At 38.9% G+C, this 20,503-nt stretch overlaps 1 protein-coding gene across 1 annotated transcript in view; it reads left to right on the forward strand.

The window, feature by feature from the left end:
* The window catches only part of asic1b (acid-sensing (proton-gated) ion channel 1b), a 171,212-nt gene that overhangs the window by 6,030 nt on the left and 144,679 nt on the right, over positions 1-20,503 (forward strand). Inside the window, exon 2 of the mRNA XM_062415460.1 lies at positions 1,984-2,179. Within this exon, the coding sequence (XP_062271444.1) occupies positions 1,984-2,179 (196 nt within the window). The remainder of the gene's footprint in view (positions 1-1,983; positions 2,180-20,503) is intronic.

A 20,503-nucleotide genomic window follows, 5' to 3' on the forward strand; every position in this document is an offset into this window, starting at 1 on the left:
TGTTACATGTGTTTGTGTGTAGTTAAGGGAGACAGATCATGAGAATATCAGAGTGCATGTTTGCTTACATGATACACCTGATTACGCTTTGCACTGGCAGCAGATGCTTGCTGAAGTGTTTTGCTTTGAAATAAATGCTAAATCATGTATATACACATTTTCTGACTGTGGAGGGTCCTTAGTCAGAATTACAGCATTATGAATGTTGTTATCACTCACATGTGAAAGGGCTCTGCCACCTCAGTTAATCCTAACTGTTTGGCATAACGATTAACATGATTGTGTGAAGAGAAATATTTCCATCCTATAAATAATGAGCTATTTTCTCTCCACTCTGCTCCACCCGTAGTAGCAGGCATGTCAAAGCCTAGCTGCCAGTTTCAACATTTGAATAATATTGTGAGAGCTTGCTAACTGCAGGTTTTGGAGAGCTGACATGCACGTATGTATATTTTTGTTGGGTTAGAGGATGAATATTCCCTTTGTGCTGCTTCTCTATTAATTTTTTACGTGTTAATCCCCATTGTCCCGCTAAAGTTGCTTGTCTGCCTGCCAAACTTTCTAAGTGCCCAATTTAAAATGGAACTGAGTTACAGCTAATTTGCGTCTTGCTTTACTCTGGGAAATCCTTGATGTTAACTTGTGTCTATTTTTTTTTTTGCTGTTTCATGGGATTTTTTGTTTAAAATGGTTATGTTGGCATTAAATAGAATTATCATTTGTGAAAATTAGGGATGAGTATTGTTAGAATTTTAATGATACTACTATTCTTTTTGAATAGTATCAGTTTGGTTCTTTATACTCTTATCAATTATTTTTAATTACTAAAGAATTGCTTTAAAAATAATCTATATTAAAAAGAATAAACTCAATCATATCTCACTGGAAACTAAAGCAGTTTAGAAAGAAGGCCTGTCTGCAGGTGCGGCTGGTAGAGGGAGGAGGGGTTGGTTTGGAGCAGTAGGGAAGTTTACAAACTAAGCTAAACAGTGCAGCTGCAGTGCTACAACAGGCAGCTCATTTTAGCTTGTTAATAACAATTTGCCATTAGTCCAACTAGCGTACCATGCTTTTATAAAACATAACAGTGGTGGGTGGGAGCCTACAGACAGAGAAGATCAGAGCAGATGGAAATAACGTTTTCATGTTTATGTTTGTTGAACAGGTGCATTGATAAAGTATTGGCTTTTTACTCACGAAGGTGTATTGCACTTACAGTAATGAGCATAATTGTCTTCAACTCAAGTAAAACAAATATATTTCATGTCACCTGGTTCACTTTCTGCTCTGCTACTCGCTCCATGTGTGTGTGGATGAGCTGAGCCCCAACACAGCAAAGGAGAAGCTGCATGATAATAAAATACACCAAAATGTAAAAAAGTAGCAATAAATTAACCGACCTGAAAAATAGCCTGGGCTCTTAAAGCTATTGAACTGTTTCCAATTTAGAACCAGTTTTTAGAGGGAAACCCGAGTGAAAATCAATGTCACTTTTGTTATGTCTACTCCAGTGTTTCCCCCAGGTTCTCCTAAAGAGGGGGAGGGGTGGATCTGCTATTCAGGTCTTTGTATTCATTCTTAAGTAGTCATACAACATTCTCTCAAATGTGTATACAAGCCCTTTCAGATTGATACATAAGTTATTTTTTATTTTATTTTTTGCCATTATTGTTAGATAGAAATAGTCGAGAGATGACAGGAAATGAGGGAGAGAGAGAGATGCAACAAAGGTCACTGGCCAGATTCAATCTCAGGATGTTGCAGTTTGTGGGTGGTGCCTTAATTCCACAGGGGCACCCTTAGAGAAGCTGTGCATGATATTTCACAGAAAACAGAAATGATTGCTGTAGTGTGGCTTTACACTAAAATTAGCCATGTATATTAAACTATGTATGAAATGATGGTTAACATTGTTGTTTATTAGTGCATGTTTGTGCATTTCTGATTGTCCACCTAAACTAAGTCCATAACCTTCCTGTCCAGGTATGAGATTCGGGACCCACACATGGTGGAAGAACATGTAATGCAGATTCTGAAGGAGAGGGCTGACTTTGACAACTATAAGCCCCGCCCCTTCAACATGCGCGAATTCTACGACCGAACGGGCCACGACATCAAGGACATGCTGCTCTCCTGCTTCTACCGAGGCATGGAATGTAGCGCTGAAGACTTCACAGTGGTGAGTCAGGCATGTCGATAGTTTACTGTCTTCTGTGGGACCAACTAAGTCCTGCCAAAGACAAAGATTAGTTAAACACGTTTCTCTCACAAGGTCGGAGTTGATATAGTTTATTATAGCATCTATATAATATGACCTCTGTTGAGCAATCATCCCAGATGTTTGCTTTTCTGAAATGACAAAGCCGGATATATGAGGGAGGTCTTTCCCGCAAAGGCAGTGAATTGTATACACTGAATGTATCCTCATTCCGATCATTCCGAGTCGTAAGAATAAATAAGTAAAAATTCTGGGAGTGTTTGTTTTTCCCATTTATTGAATGGCTGTAAACATCCAGATATTGGCTGGAACCTGTGTGACCTTTGTATGTGCTGTACAGTATGGGGATTCATCAGATACAGTTGCAATGGAAAAAAAAAACACACACAATGACCAAAGCACATGAGGTTTAACATGTCTCAACAGACCGGCTAGTTTTTCAGTTACTGTACATTTTCTGTAATATCTGTCTAATACCAGCAAGAATGCCCAATATATATTGATGTAGATGTTGACTGCAATCTGTAAGTAACACACTCACAGAGGAGTAGTTGGTTGGTAATGTAATGTGTATTTTGCAAGAGGTATTCATAAACATATTCATTACTTGAGACTTTTTGCAGAAAGCATAGTAAACAAACAAACTTTGCCTTTTGTGTAAGAGATGATTGATTTTCTTCACCATCCAGTCACTAACTGTCTGCCTGCTGTTTGGTCCTCGGCAGGTAGCGTACAGAGTGTTTATCTGAGCTGCTTACTGCTGCTGGAAATGGGGTTGATACTGTAAGTGACTCTCAACTATACAGTAAATGTGTGGGCTGTAATAATGCATTGCAACAGAGCTGCAGAGTCAACTGATGTTTCTTGGTGTTGAGTGACCCCATTTTTCAAATTACACGAAGCCATTTGATTTCTAAATTTATTTTTTTTAGTTTACTTAAGTATACAAAAGTGTATACAAATGTTTATTGCCATTTTAATGTTTGGTTAACTAAGACTGCAGTTATAGTGAGGGGGGCTATACAGAAAAAGGCATGTGAGAACCTTTTGAGTGACACATGACAACTTCAATTCAGAAAAAATACATACGATTGACTGTGTATACGAATGAAATTGGTGCATTTGGAGTCACCAAATAAATTCCTAAAATAAGAAACCTAAAAAAGAGATCACATAATATAATAGTGCACATAAGTGTCACATTACAACCAGTGACATCCTGCTGCAGGACTCAGGAGAGGGAGCTCATCCAGACGGAGCAACTACCCAACAGATGCTCATGCCAGAGCAGGTGGCGAGTGATGATTGCACTGTATTGATAAGGTTGATGTCTCTGGAGAATCCCATAGTGATTCCAGCCTAATACACGTTTGTAAATGTCTTATAAAAAGTGCATCTGTCATAGTTCACTGTTAGTTATTCTTTATCTGTGCGAATTCTGTTTTTGAACTATTTCAGTGCAGCTCCTTTGCACATCATTTAGTGATGGACCTGTTTTCACCCTGTATTTGCTGTCACTTGTAAAGGAAGTTGACCTGCAACAGCTTTATATGAGATAAACTGGACCTGCTCTTTAGAGGTTGAGACATTTCCCAGGCAAATTATATGAACCTTTTCATGTTCAGAAAACTGTATAGTCAACCATAAATATCATCTATTCTCCCTTTATTTGCCCGATCCTACACTAAATGCATGTGCTCAAAAGAAACAAAGGATCAATTTATCTGAAGGTGTGCTTCAGATGACAAACAATCTGCTCTTCTGGACCAGTGCGCTTGTTTGATAAATGGTCTATAGGCAGAGAAAAAGAAAGAATGGCAGGAAAAGGCTTAGTATATCTGGCTCTTTGTCTCACTCTTACACCCTGTGTCCTTCAGAGGTCCTCTGAGGTAGAATATCTCGAGCTCTGAGGATTTTTCCCTCCCATATCCCATCAAACCATGTAGTACAGCAGTGGGCAGCAACGTGGCCCACATGGTGTAGCTCCTCTAATGTGCTGATGTGTCCACATTTACTGTAGTTAGTTGTGCTTATGGCAGATGGTGCTTCGCAGGGCTCTACTGTATTAGTGCAGTGGTCGACCTGGATGGAACAGCTCAGCAGAGAGCACTAATGGTGTGGAAAGAAGCTTCAGTGTGATAGAAAAGGAAAAAAAAGAAGGAAGTCCAACACTGCCAGCAGACTCTGCCTTCAAACCCCAGAGCACGGACGCAGTAAAACCGTGATAAACAGTGTCATCAGCTTCAGCTTGTTTACTCCAAGTGTCTGCAGCATTCCTCGCTAGTTGTTCTCATTCTGTGGAAGGTGGCCAGAAACAAATGGTAACCGCTGCATTATAGGATCAGGGAGTCAAATTGCATCACATCTTTTTATCACTGCTCTGATAAAGATGGAAAATAAAAGAGTCAGGTGCAGTGGTGGTAAGATCGGTTGTGTCAGATGAGATGGTTAGAAGCTGTAATGCAGTACAATCTGCCAGCCTCTGATGGATGACTGGACTTAGATACTTGGAGGCTCCTACAGTATCAGAATTGATTCAAATTGCTTTCAGGTTCACGTTCAGGGGTCGAGACCACCGCTTTCCAATCAGAACAGTACTGCTCATCCTTGTCAGGGTAATGTTCTGCCTTTGTCATCAGTTAATGGTCACTTGTCCCAAAACCCAATAGGACAGTGCCAAATTTACCAATTTTTATTCATTACTGCTGGAAGTGTTTCAGATTAGTAACATAATCTTTATCTATGACCCCCTCAATCCTCCTGATTGTTTCTCTGCCTCCTCTTTCTCCTTGGAAGGACTTTTACTAATTAGGAATGCAGAAGGCGTTCCTTACGTCTTTTAGCTCAGCTGATATTAAAAACAGCAGGAAAGAAAAATTACCCTCAATTAATATTAATCGGTGGCCCAAAGCTTCTGAACTATAGCTGCAGGAGATAATACAAAAAAACCCTAAAAAGTGAGTGAAATATGCCACTGTAATGTGGCTAATGTGTTTAATCAAAGAGACACGTACGTCGACACATGGAGGAATCATAAATGTGCAGAATCAGTTTAAGAAAATGATTAAGTCCACAGTCTTATCTCATTGCATTTCTAAGGAAGCCTCTCCAGATAATATGTTGATAGACGATGGATGTCACAACCTCTAAGTTATTTCTTTAACACCTCAAGACACCCACGTCTGACTTCAGTCGCCGAAGAAAACTCTGACAGGCTTATAACTTTGCAAGACTTAAAACCGACGCTCAGGGGGTTGGCAGTGAGAAACGACACATGAGAGGGAAAACAACAATGAGAAGAGAGGGACAGATAGACAGAGACTGAGGCCCAGGTAACAACAAAGTCCTTGGGATGAAACTGAACATAATGGTCAAGTGTTGCACAGAGACACAAAGAGACAGAACAGCAGCTGCCACAGCAGCAGCAGCAGTAGAAGTACTATCAGTAGACGCACAGGTTTGTTCTTATTTAACCTCTCAGAGACTTCAGAGCCACTCTGTATCTCCCTTTTCCAGCTGCCCAATTGTTTGCCCAAGCGCAATGAAAAATGGTACAGTACTTAATCTGGTCTCAACAAAATATAAACTTTTATCCAAATGTATAGCAAGATATATAAATGATAAACTTGTGTAGGTTGTAGTGGTATTTAGACAAGATCTCAGACTGTCTTCAGCTAATTACCAATGTAAGCACAATCTTACTAGTTTTCTCCATGTATTAATAGCCAGTTCAGTTAGCTTCTGTGTAGTCTCCCTATTTGGTCCACGCACACTAGCACTACTCCAAAAGTTACAATATGTACAATATTCTACATTATTAACAGCATGATTTGTCCTGCTATATTCATGATGAAGGATTGGCAGCCAAGTCAGAAAAGTAGCAATTAAGGGACATCCTCTTGGGATTGACCTTTTTAGTGTCAACTTGCAGTTTTAGTAATTCAAAAGTGTAAGTTGACACCGCAAATCTATATAACAGATAGAAACAACAAAACATACAAAAGCTCCCTGACAAAGCTCCGCCTGCTCAACTTCAGTAGCAGCAATCTTGTGATATGACTTTTCTAACATGTCAGTGTTATTATTAATGCAGTATAAAATAATGAATCACAAATTGATCTCAGGGGGCTTTACAGTCTGTACAAAAATACAGCATCCTCTATCCTTAGACCCTTGATTTGTTCTCATCAGTTCATTTGGTGTACTTGTCAAGTCTGTGAATCTCTACCCCCATCTTTATGTAACCCAGACTCTTACGTAATTACCATGATTATTCTATTGAACTATTGGCTCCATTTCAGCTTTCCATTGACCCTCAGATTCCACCCTTGGTGGTACTGAGAAGTGTCGCTAATGAGATGTGATCAATAGACAATGCCTTTCTGAGACACCTGCCCGTGGATCACATTTCACAAACACCATTTGAATCAGTCTAAAGGTTAGGTTCAGGTATTTAAAAAATCTCTCTCAAATAGATTTCTCCCTGAGCGTTAAAATAAGTATTGCTTGCTGTAATCATTCATACTTCCCATTCTTATGAAGTGTTGCTGGCAGAACTGCTTTGTTAGTGTGAGGTAGGTATTTTTGTGTGTGTGTGTGAAACCCGTCCTTTGTTTATCAGGATGCTGTTTCATTACTGATTGGAAAGATATAACCAGGTAGTCATGTGTAACCTTTTAGCTGGAGTCAGCTTAAGATATCTGATTTCTTAGCTTAACTCCTGATGCTGTCTAATTTAATTATATTAGCTATTAAATTTGAAGACTGTTGGGACGACTGTGGAGTCATTTGAGGTAACTGACTTTTGTTCAAACAGGCTTTAATCTCCTATTCCTCATCAACTGTTTTTGACACAGCTTACTTTCGTTCCACCCTTTTTTATTCATTGCTATTCCAGTCTCATCCATCAGCTCAAAGCCGATGATTCTGCCGTTCTTTTTGACCGGACAATTCCCACCACTTTCCCTCTTGAGGATAAATCAATCAATTTGCTATTACTGTAGAACTCAAAGACATGGATCAATTAGCTTGTTGTTGAGTAATGGATGCATCCCTAATGAAAAAAATCACCCTCTCTTTGAGCGTAACGAGGCCCATGGCTCCAGCTGACACAGTGTTGTCTGTTACTCTCATCATCTGCCAAGTCAAATTAGAAACTAAGTTGTGAAGTAATAAGGATTTTGTAGTGTCTATTCATAATATTTCTTCAACCAAACAAGATGCTGATTCAAATATTTGACACTCTACTGTACTGTAAAGTGGGTGGAACACTAATATACTGTATATCTTTTAATTCAGTGGATGCCGACTGTTTTTGTGTGAGGTGTCCTCAGCCATAACGCATAACAAGATTCAACACACTCCAGCAACAGCCTTCCACTTTGACTAGACAGATATTAACATGACTCTGATAAAGTCTTACCATTTTCCCTCAGGTAACGTTACATCCAGCATTTGCACAGTGAAACAAACAGATCAGCCCAGAGCTCCACATTAAAGAACATGTAATTGATCAGTAGGAGGTTTAACTTTTCCACTTACCTGGTGAAAGGCAGGCTCGGGGAGACAGTGGTAGGTGGAGGTGGTGGCAGAGTTGCAACTGAAGGTGGCCTGCATGGCTGCATTACATTAACAACAGCAAGGCTATTTTTTTTAATTTAATTATTCTAGCCAATATGCTCAGTTCAAAAAGTTTGTGAAGAGTGCAATCTGCTGACTACTTTTAGTAAAATACATTTGCTGGACCATTGTGTTAGCAGTATGTTTACTACTAACAGAGTGTGTTTTTGTGTTTCACTGCTGTTTAAATGTAGGCTATTGTATGGCCATATCTAAAACATATTTTCGGTTGTTGTATTATACTAGCCCTTAAAAAAACTCAAGAAGTCTTTCATTGACACCAGCTGTCGTATTCTGTCGTATTCCTGCTAAATGGATTTTAGACTGTATGTTGTACAAACTTTATTTATTACAAGACACAGATGTACTGATATCATCTATGTAGGCTTCATCTCTTTTTACATTTCTTTTCAGCTGGTTTGGTGAAGTTTGTATTGTACTAATACAAATTGGTAGTACTTGGAGTGAAGTCTATGAAGACTATGTATTAGAATTTCTGTATTTTCAAATCAGCTGAGCTGCACTGTTCTGTTTTAATGTGTACTACTTTAAGCACTACTCTAATATATAAAAATATTGCAGACATTAATGGGTCTTACTGCAACAAGATTACAGTGCATCGCCACAGTTGCCAAACTTATCGCATTAACAGACTATAGCTGTGAATGATGCAACTCATAACACGTGAAGAAATGTGTAAATTATAAATAGTGAATGTTTTACTATAAAATCAGCCAAGTGTATATTCACTCCTGATTGAATAAACTTTTTTTTGTTAAAAGCATGCAAAAACCCACAGTATGTAAAAAGCATAGGTTATTAACCAATGGAAGAATGTTTGAGATATACATAGATTTTTACATTGTTCTAGTGTTTTAAATGCCATTTTAGAATATAATTATCTTACAGATATTGTATATTGTGATCATTCTGGCGAGGCTTATAGTTTTATGCTGGCATGTGTGCTCATTATGAAGGGACAGACAGGTTTTGCTTGCAGTCTTCTGTTCAGAAGAAGTGACTGGGGGCTAAGATGCACAAGACAAAATACACCAAACATCAGGCCTAGATTTTCTAACACATGGGATTTTTAGAAAACCAAGTACACAGAAATATTCCTCTCACCTGACCTTTGTTGCATTTTTAATTACAGAATATAAAAAATACATTTCATGCAAGATGGGCTTCTGATATGTGAGGTGCAGCATGGACAAAAGGTGAAAAGAGAAGCAAAACATATTCAGAGCATGGAGAAATCAGAGAATCAATTTATTCCATGTGACTGTGTCACTGCTCCTGCCCTTACCGAAATGATTTTCAATAATGAATTGGGTGGGGGAGATACACAAGGGGGTTGAAAGTTAAAGAAAGAAAGAGAGGGAGAGAACTTATCCCTTAAAGAATCAATTATAAACACTTTGGTTGAGATCAGAGGCAAGGGATGGCTGTGCAGCGCTTTGGAGTGAGGGAGGAAGAGAGAGTGGAGGGGGCAGGAAACTGTCCTGAAATAAGAACGTTGGTGTGTGCCAGCAGGGGATTCTCTGTTTGGCTCTGGGTTAGTGGTGTCGTGCTGCCAATGGGAACAGAAGGAGGAGGAAAGAGGTGGGGATTGATAGACACTGAGGGAGACCAGCGAGACTAGTTGCGCGCTAGCTGAATGAGAAGCAGGGTATTCTGAGCTCTCTGTGCTGTGGTCCTCCCTGCATGCACACTGTGTGTAAGGCTCTCAGCTCGCTCCACTCCACTGCACAAACAATGGATGTGGTTTAGATTCAGCAGACAGCGATTATTCACATGGCACTGGCAGGTGGCACACTGCTGCATTAGTTAGCTAATTACCATCTAGCGTCGTATAGGCTGGAGAATTTTTTTTCCTTCTCTTTTTCCTCCTTGCATCATTTCTTTAATGCGTTTTTTTTTTTTTTTTTTTACAGGAAACCTTTTACATTGGCCCTCTTACATTACATGTTTCATATTTTATTCTTCCCTTTGGTTCATGAACACCTTTGAATTCATTAAGTACCAAAAAAAAAAAGACCGGAAAATATGATTAATGGTTTTGGCATTTAAAGTTGTGTCTGATAATTACAACAGCTGATTGATGACATGCGTACGGGTATGTGCAGTTTCCTGTGATTGCATAATGTAGCTTTTGTCTTAACTGTATTATTAAATATGACACTTGGGGGGGTAGCGACAGGCAGGTCAAAAAGATGTTTCTCTATTTCACAGAAGACAGGATACAGATGCTGTCATCTTGTGCTCCAGCGTCGGGGGATAGACAGAGCGAAAAAACAGTTGGAACACCACTTTGTCCCAGTGGGATGCTTTGTTTTCATCTTATCAGCTATTGTCTTGATTATTTTTTTTCATCTACTTGTCTCTCAGGTACATCCACTGTTTTAAAAATACGTTGTCAACTTCCCTTTGACTTCAGTGTTTTTTATTCAATGGGGCTGTGATTTAAGGAACACTAATGATTACTTGGTTGTGTTCTTGTTACAGATTAGAAAAACAAATAATTTATCTCACTGAAATATTTTTAAAACATGAATCTTAATTTTAATACGTTAATGTGGGAATATCTTAAGCATGCAAGTTGAAGCTCACATGAAGCCCGGGGCTATACTTCATCTGATTAATTCTGGCTCTTTTATTGATGTTTAGGTAATCTTGTAATTAGCCCTAAAAGTGGTTGCCATAGCACCTGGGTTGCTGCAGGGGTTCATATACTTTTATTTTTCAATTTTCACTTGTTAGAGGTGTCACCCTTCTCAACGAAGGAAACAAGTATATTTAATTAATCAGTCAATCAGTCTCTTAACCATCAGTTCTTTTCAATACTTTGTCCACTTGTTCTCTGTTCTCAAAGGACCCAAACAAATAATTACTTAATAATGAAAGAAACATTTATTCATGCTTAATGCTTGAAGAATACATAATAGAGAAAACAAATGAGTGAATAACAGATCTTTAAGTGATAATATGAGCTATAATGTGAAGTTTGTGGCTTTTTTAACAAAGTTGTTTCTTACTCTAGATCAACTTTTATCACAAAGCTGTGTTATTGTTATGCCTGCTTGATGAAGACTTGTCGTTGTAGAACTGAGATCATCTCAGCAGGTCTGGGGTTGTAGTGTGGCCTGAAGGGCTCTTCCATGGCTTTTAGTAGGTGCAGGCCAGTCTTGTTTCAAGATTGACCTAAAGGGCACATTCCCTTAATTTTAATGTGTTTTTTATCAGTTTGGACTTTTGTTTTGAAAAACATTTCGCACCACAAGTAAAAAATGAATATGTATTTCCTGTGTCTCAAAAGAAATTTTGTGTTACTAAAATGGTGTAGCATGTCTTTTGACTTGCCTAAAGTGGCATAGTTTATGATCTTCTAATACCTGATTCTTAGGAGATTCAATTTGTAATTTTATGTGTAGAAATCACTTTGCCTCACTGTGGTCAAATCAAACAGTTTAATGTGTAAAAAATTAAAAACATAGTTTCAGCATTTCAAATTTCAACATAGCTCTTATTCTATAACATATAACAATCAACATGACATACTTCAAATGTTAGTTGTCTAACATTATCAAGGAAAGATCTATATTGTTATAGTAAATGCACAAAAGGTTAAAGCAATCATTTAAATGATTATTAATAAAATGATGCGAGTTCATACTCTGTATGGTCAAAAGACTTTGCTCTGCCAGTTAATAGAAAACTGTAATAAAATAATATTAATTCAATCATCTCTTATCGCACAGTTACAAAGCTTGACCATTCATCATAAAATTGCATGGTAAATAAGCAATATCAGCTGGTTCACATTACTTGATTATACAACTTAATTCACATTAATTTAACATGGCTGATAGCTATACCAATCAGAAGCCACTTAAGGAAAGCACTTCAGATTTAGTGCATTAAATTAAACCTCAAAGGGAGTCTCTGTGTCAATGTTTAAAGTGGAGTTATCTTGTCTTTTCCAGTTCAAATGACCCAAAAGCCATTACTTGACTTATTTTGTCAGCCATGGTCTTCTCAGCAACCTCCATTCTGTGAAACCCTCACTTGTGAGGAGAAATGAACAATTGTCTGTTCAAAAGTCTGGAAAAACATTCACCTCCATGCTTGTGAATTAAAAAAAAAGTTCAAACAAGGCCACCCCCCTTACAGCTGCTATAGAGTTGAAATGAATAATCTGCAATTAGTATCCTGTGATAGAGATGTATATCCTAATAGAGAACTCTTACAGGAGGTAATCAATTAATTTTCTGTTAAGGTTATAGATTTTTGAAGAGCCGTGGGTCAAGATATCTTATTGTAGTGTGAAAAGACAAGTGTTTTTTCAGATCAAGTACAACAAAGCATTAATTTACAAGGAACTGTCTACAGTACGTTGAAAGAGAAAAAGTGAGGGGTGGGGGCATGGAGAGGTCTGAGAACAAAGCGTCCCCGTACTCAGAAGTTCTTATTTTGCATTGTTTTGATATTTTTTGTTGCATACATCTGTGATTTTTGAGCTCAGATGTGATATGGTGATCTGGTTTTGATGTGTTTGCAGCACCTGCACTCACACGTCTCAGCTGTCCCAGTTAGTGAGCCAGTCAGTCAGTCAGTCAGTCAGTCAGTCAAACAGCTGTCGACTGAATTAATAAAAGATGCTTTGGATTCCTTCCTGATGAAAATAGTGACTTGTCACTCAAGGCTCAAACAACCTCAGCGTGTCCTTGTTATTATCTGTTCACCCACCAAAGCCTGAAGGCAACAGCTCATCCATTGTTTATCGCATTTGTTTTCAGTATTTTCATATAAACTTTCAGCATTGCAGCCTTGTGAAAATGGGGCATTGGGAATATTGTTGTCTCATACATTTGCCATCGACTGAAGGTAAATGACAAGTTACAAGAAGAGACGGAATCCAGAAATTCTCTAGAAATAGGACAAAAGTTGTTTTAAATTTCTAAAGAAATCTTTTAAAATAACATGAACACTTCTGTTGCCAATTAAGCACTTTAAAAAAAAATCTTTCATTGTGTTGCCTGTTTTCACCAACATTTCAGTTTAAAGTGATTACTACAGCAGCATTCTGGTTAGGTTGTGCCTTATCGCTATCAATAATCAAATAATTGTACAATACATCCAGTAATCATACAATAGTTAAATGTTCTTTTACTTGAACTTGCTGGTCAAGGGATTAAAGCAAAAAAGGTGGATAATGTGCACATTCAACCGAATCCTTTTGGTAACAGGTGCAGGGAAAAAAACAACAAGCTGAAGCTCCTAAATATTTATCGCAACGTTTTGACCTTGCAGGTTAAGGGAGTAAACATCACAACACAACAAACCTCCTGAATCAAGATTTACTCATTTAAATGACATTTAAGCCACGATCAGTACCAGCCCTGCTAACTGTGATCAGACTATATGAAACAGAAAAAAAACATTTATAAAGAAAACTATTCTGCATTATTGTAAAAATGAAGATACCTTTAATATTAAACAGACTTTTTTGTGTTGTATTTCCTAAATGTGTAGTGGAGCTCCCAAAGTAATGCAGTTTGAAACTGGCTGTCGGGCCTAAGGTTGATGTGAAAGAAAGACTGCCATAATTAAAACCATTTTTAAAGTCCAGGGTGTAAGACTGTGTCTCAGTGCTTCAGTGATTGCTTGAGTAGCTGGACAGAGGTGTGTGTAGTTGTTGGATAGGAGCTCCACCAGAACAAACCTGCATGCCTTCTAGCAGTGTTTCAGTATTCAGACTGCAGCATCCTAAGCGGTGTTCTTTTTCCTCTTACTTGCATGCACGCTGTCTGAATTCCACTTCCTTAATGTTTAATTGATACTATGGTGTCACTGATGAAAAAAAAAATATATATATAATCTCTGTAACCCTGGTGCTGCATACATCACCCACACCCACCCCACTTGTCCCCTCTTTGCTCAAGACAAGTGTCAGTCATTATCTGAGTTTCTTCAGCTCACAGTCTCTTTATCTCCATTTTCTCTTGCAATGTATTTTTTTTAACCAGCAGTGGGGGTTTTTGAGAGAATGTAAAAGCATCAGAAATCACTTAAAGATTGCTGAGTGTACAGTTATCACCAGCCCAGTTCAGTGTGTGCAAACTGCAGAAAGGTGCAGGCAGCATATTCATGGAGTCAGTTTAATTTATGGCTCTATTCAGAATAATGTGTGTGTCTGTGTGTGTGTGTGTGTGTGTGTGTGTGTGTGTGTGTGTGTGCGTGTGCGTGTGTGTGTGTGTGTTTGTGTGTGTGTGTGTGTTTGTGTCTGTGTGTGTGGCATGCGTGCTTGTAGACAGGTTACACTCAGTACTAGCTCCAAATTATATATCCAGATTTGGAAGCTTCCGCTGTACAGTAAGTTGCTGACCTGCAATTTTGTTGGTTAAACCCCCAAAAGCAAAGTTCATGTTCTTTTTTTAAAACTTTTTTTAGGCTGCACAGTTATCACAGAGGTTTCTTAAGTTATAGTTTATAAACTTAAAGAACTAATTGTGTGTGTTTGTGTGAATTTGTGAGTGTGTTTACATCTGTGTTTTTTAGGGAAAGAAAGGGTATTTATGTATTGCTACTCTATGATTGCAATGTTTCTCTTTTAATATGGGAAAGTAATGTTGTCCTAATGCCAGATTGACAGTTGCAATGAATGTGCCAGACCTGGGTTACAAATCAGTAGAAGGGACGTGACAGCGGAGTGGACCAAGCTAAAATACTGCCGCTGCACCTTTATTCTGTCACTCAGTTTATGCTCCTGTTTACCCGAGAAGCAAACAGCTGGGCTGGTAAGCACTGAGATAATGGTTTATAGGAGGATGAAGGAAGGTTGTGGTGGAGTTACGATGATCGGATACTTTACCTACTACATCAACACAGATGGGATCCACTCACGTAACCTTAAGGGTCTGTTACTCTTGGCTTATGCTGGGATCAGACTGCACAGTATTTGTGTCTTCTACGATGGTGAGATTAGACAGTCACAGTGCAATAAATTCTTACTGTGTCTTCAGTGTCTTGTAGTGTCTGCAACGCTAAAAGTATGACCCTGACCAATCATCGTTCATCATGGTGTGCTCATATGTCAGCAGCGATTAGGGTCAAGACATTGTCAATCATGGCTATGCTATGTGTGATGCTGGCAGTCTTATGTTCCAAAAAGAGAAAGAAAAGGACGAAACAACTGTCGACCCGTTCCTGGAGGACAGTATGTGTTGTCCATCCTTGTCCAAGTATGTTAACATGTCAAGACCATCACATAAATGTAGTTAGCAGGTTTGCTGTATGTAAACAGAAGGTCTTGTGGAGGGAAAAGGGATTCAGGAATTGTAAATGAAAAAATGAAGACACAAAGATATGTGTTAATTTTAGGTGGTTTCACAATCACTATAACCAAAGTGCTCTCTGGTGCACATATTTGAACACCGAAATAGAAATTCAAAGCTTTCCAGTCGAAGTCTGGCTGAGCTGCGCCGCATTTAGTGTGTCAGACAGTGGTGACAGCAGCAGCTCATCTCTGCCTCCTCCACAGGCTGACTGAGGCAGGAAAACCCGGTGAAGAAAACGGTCACTGATAACTGACAGCAGGTGTTCCTGTCAGTCAGGAGGAGTGGGAACTATCCTTCTATGTGGCTACTGGTTAGGTGGGCTGGGGGGTTTATATCAGTTTATACATAGCAACACTATCATGCAAAATGTTTTATACACAAGGGACACCACTTGCAGGCTACAGAATAATATACAAACCTAAAAAAAAAACCCAATATTCATGTAAGTAGATCTACAGTTAATGTACTTTTGTATAGGTATCATGGCTGATTAAAGCATTTGTATCTGATCTTTACTGGCTTCATTTAAGATTGTGTGATTGCAACACATTGTGGTCTGGGTACCTTGGACAAGCACAGACAAATACATATCTGTGAGTTGTTTATGATTCAAAATGTCAGAGTGTATCAGCTAGATAAGAGGCTAGAACTGCTTTGGGTGACAAAAAAGCTTGTTTTATAAGATCAAGTAAAATCACAGATTTTATCAGGTCAAAGTAAGTGGGGTAAAAGAATTTGGTTATTCTTTGTTAATGCAACATTTCCTAAATAGTTGTCACCCTGAGGTTTTCAAAACCACTCTGTCCACCGAGATTAGTTTCAGCTCTTAGCCTTTACTGCACTGACACACACGTTTTCTAGTTCAAGGCACTGCATAGCATCACAGTATAAGATTATCACTACTTTTTTTATTGAATTTATTTTTTGTAGTCATGTTCTTGTCTTGTCTGGGTCTCACAGTGTCTTTTCCTGGAGAACAAAAATGTAGACAGCCACAGTTGTATGGTTCAAAGCTTAGTTTCGTCTGGGAGCAGAGCTTCACTTCATGTGCCAAAGACATAAAAAGTGTCCACTTAGCGCTGTTGTGCATGATTTCACCCTGCAGATTATGTTCAACCGACTGGAGGCTGGAAGCAGGGGTCGGTGTGTCAAAAAGAGGGTCTGGTGCTGGTCTGTTTCAACGTCTTAGAGTGTGTGAGGGACTCTTTTGGTGCCCACAGGTGTACATGAGATGATATTATGTTACAGTATGTGTTATATGATCAGATGCTTTTAGACAAGGAAATTCTAAATGCTTCCATTAGAGGGTTATAGAGTATCATGCTAATTCTGCACTCTCAGCTTGCTCATTGTATGCACACTGATATGCAAACGTCGTCAAATGTCGTCCAGGCATAAGTTTTCTCATTATAGCTGTTCTGAATGGATGCACTCAGAGGCAGGGGGAAGATGGCCGTTATAGACAGGGGTGACATGCAGATAATCACTTGAACATAGAGATAACGGCAAATACTTTCAGAGTTTCTTTTCTGAGAGATATTCATAGTGTTGCACTTTTTGAACATATGCAAACTTGCCTATACTCTCTCGCCTCTGCATACCAATCACTGAATTGTCAGTTTTGAAAGGTTGCTAAGACTGTGAAAATGCAGCCCCCCTAATTCAGATGTCAGACAGGTGTGTGAGGAGGGGTTTTAAAAGCTGATCCGACAAGCACTTTGGTTGGAGCATACTGATGCTGTTAGTTTCTTAGCCCCTAGAACATATTTGGGTTGTAACTTTCAGAAGCTGCTTCTTGTAATATTAACTTATTTTTTACACACGTTTTAAGTACTTTAGTTTTAATGGTTTCTGTTATTTTTTGTACTTTTATTATGACTTTTATTTATGGCTCAGGAGCTAGAGCGGCTCCACTAATCGGAAGATCGGCGATTCCTCAAGTCTGCATGTCGAAGTGTCTTTGGGCAAGATACTGAATCCCAAATTGCTCTCAAAGGCTGTGCATCAGTGTGTGAGTGTGAATGATTAGAACTCCTCCTGATGAACAGCACTTTGCATGGCAGCCTCTGCCATCAGTATATGAATGTGTTTATAGTGTGAAGTACTTTGAGAGGTTGGAAGACTAGAAAAACGTGTTCTATAAAAATGCAGTCCATGTAATCTAGTCCGTGCACTGCATTTAATCTACCTTGAACTGTAAGGCTGGACTGGTTCAAAACTTATGACCTTATACCAAACACCAGTTTTGTTGCTCTGTTTAAATGTATGCAAAATGAACCATTTAAAAAAAACTAATTGCTCATATCAAAAATTGTTGTACTGAGAAGAGAAAAGCTAGGACATTAATGCTGTATCGCTCACCCTGAGTGTGCATGCTTGAGTACATTTTAGTAGCACGTGTGATCGGCAACGTTTGTGAATTAATTTGCGTGATGGCATGTATGCATATGCCAAAAGCGCTCAGCAGAAGTGCCACAGGTCAGTGCACTCTAACCTGAAGTGCATTTCCTAGAAGAGACAAGACCTCACACATTTAGCAGGAGTGAAGAGAGCAGCAGTAAACAGCCATTACTATGCACTGTCATGCATTACAATTACTTCCTATCTTTTGGTCCAAGTGGATCTGTTTGCCCATTAGTATCATACATTAAAAAGTGGGATACCAAAAAGGCATCATTTTTTGTTTGCAGTTAAACAGGTCTTAATGAACCGTTTGGGTAATGAGGCGACGAACCATGAGGCAGTGAGGAACAATGGTAAACATGGCAACTGACAGCGCTTGGTGAGTCCTCTTTGTCATCAAACTGTCTTTGCCTGTCACCCGGAATAGGCTCCATTTCCTGGTAATATTTCTGATATAATTCCTTCCGTCTGTTCCCTTACATCAGTATTGCATAGGGTGACCACAAGTATGATTTGAGCGTATTATGTTTCTCTTGCTAAAATAAAAAAAAACAACATAATCCAGCATGAAGGAGCCCCCTTGTACTCCTTTTGCTATTCTCAGTGTGCATCTGTGTTTAAATAGATTAATGTATAAACCTACATAGGAGCTCTTTGCATGCTTGCGGCTGAATTGATTTAAGCTATTTGGAAACACCAGTGGAACTAAATGAATGAATCTTCAAATGTGACAAAAATATAAAGGGACATCTGTTGGGTACATATATCATTCATGGGCACCCATCAGTTTATCAGGAATTACCGTAGGAGTCATTGTGTCACTGATGGCCAGTGACACAACAGGGGAAGCTTTATCATCTCAGTAACACTGCTGTGGACTATTAACGACACTTTTTGCTTCTTGTTGACTCTTCTGTCTTAACCTGGCATTAGCTAAGGGGTTGTGGATTTAAGGGTAGAAAAGTGAAACAACTGAAACAATCCCTGCTTCCATAACATCTGCCATCAAAGTGCCTTTGAGCAAGACACAGTGAAAGTACACAGTACTGGTGAGCCTGTAAGTACTGATGAAGATTAGAAATAATAGGAGGAGACGAGTAGATTGAGAAAATGATGTAACAGTTTTATCATTTGTATTAAAAATGTCATCATGGATTATAGGATGTCATCTCCCTTAGATCATTTTATAGCGCATATTTTTTGCCTTGAGTAAGGTTCAAATTGAAATTTAATTTTCTGTTCTTACACTCTACCTATCATACTTTTTTTTGAAGTGGTGTAGTCACAGAAAGTAATTTATCCAGTGGTAATGAAAAGAGTCGATGTTTGAATATGGTGGAAAACACACAGTGACTGTTCCTCGTTTGCTGCTGAAATATTTGTTGTTTAGGAGCAGTACATGACGCACACTCTGACATATGTTGTGATTGTTCAGGGCAAGAATGTGTTTTGGTACACAGAAAAACTCTACAAGTTTGAGAACTTCATCTCTTTGAGGTTTTGCACGGCTGATGTAGCAGAGGTTCAACATACCACAGACTCTGGGTTCTAATCCCAATGGAGCCAATTTAACGCCAACCAGTTTGCAGTTTATCAGTAATTATGTGTTTGTTTTTCTACAAGTAAAACCCTAAAATGTCAAGACCATTTTCTATGCTACCAGCCACATTTTCAGAATACTATATGAGGCCTGTTAAATCATAGGAATAGGCCGATTTTATAACCATACAACATCACTGGTATTTGGGTTGAGGCTGTAAGGATGTATTAATGAAGTAAATACACTTGCAACACTTTACACAAGGATTATTTTGTCCGTCTGTAATTATCTCAGTGAGTGTCAGTAGAGCAGTGAATTACAATGTTACCTAAATCGATGTTCCTCTCCTCAGTGTTGGACATTTCCAAAAGCTCTAAGCACCTTATTCAACATCTAGTATATGCATGTAGAAAAGTAGAACAGGGTTTCCTTACAGAAAAGTTTTTAGCCTTGGTGCGGGAAGTGAAGGGGGCGGGTCGTACCACAGACTAGCGGAAATAAGACGTCTGTCCTCCCTCCTGCTCTCTGCTGTAAACACACGTAGCTGTTAGTGAGCAGCTGCTCTCATGTCCCCCAGGGTCTTGGTGCTTGTTTTTGGCAGAAACTCTCCAGCTCTCTGCCTGCTCTGCCTGCTCAGCCTGCTCTCGGATGGTGGGCGGGTGGCTCCGGTAGCTGTTGTCTCGCCGTCACACACATGCTCTCCCTCTCTCTCTCGCTCTCTCTCTAGATTGCACTCTCGCTACGCACTGAGCTATTCACTGAGCACTGAGGAGGAATGAGCTACTGGTGTAACATATTTTAGTTTAGAAGACATCAAAAATCCCTGATTCTCATGCCCAGCGGGGGCTAACTTGCAACATACTGGTGGAAACCCTGTCGAAATAACACCAGACTTCATCTAGCTTTTCCATTAAACAGCATTACAATCAAATGAAAATTATATCTAATTAAGTTCTGATACCTGATAAGGATTTACTTTGAGGGATCATTTCATACAGTCCCCTCTGTGGTAGTTTGGCAATTTACTTGATTTTTCTCCCCTGAATTTTACGTCTGCCAAAAATGTCTGAACTGGGCCCGTATTCACCAAGCGTCTTAGAATTACTCCTGGGAGCCACGCTGAAAGTGAATCTACGACCGAAAACACTCCAACTCAGAGTAGGACTTGAGAAATATGTGTGAAGCATTTTACACTTACTTTCAGTAATGAAAAGTATTACTGCAGTCTTAGGAGAGAGTGTGGTGTTGCGGTTTTACAGCGCTCAAAACCACAAAATAGAAACTATGATGATATATTGTTGTTGTAGTTTGGAATATTAAACAGTGGCCAAATTTGAAATACAGAAAATATCACTTTTTTAATGTGTTGGCTTTATGTTTATAGCG

The sequence above is a fragment of the Scomber scombrus genome, chromosome 3, assembly GCF_963691925.1.
Source record: "Scomber scombrus chromosome 3, fScoSco1.1, whole genome shotgun sequence".
Taxonomy (NCBI): Eukaryota; Metazoa; Chordata; class Actinopteri; order Scombriformes; family Scombridae; genus Scomber; species Scomber scombrus.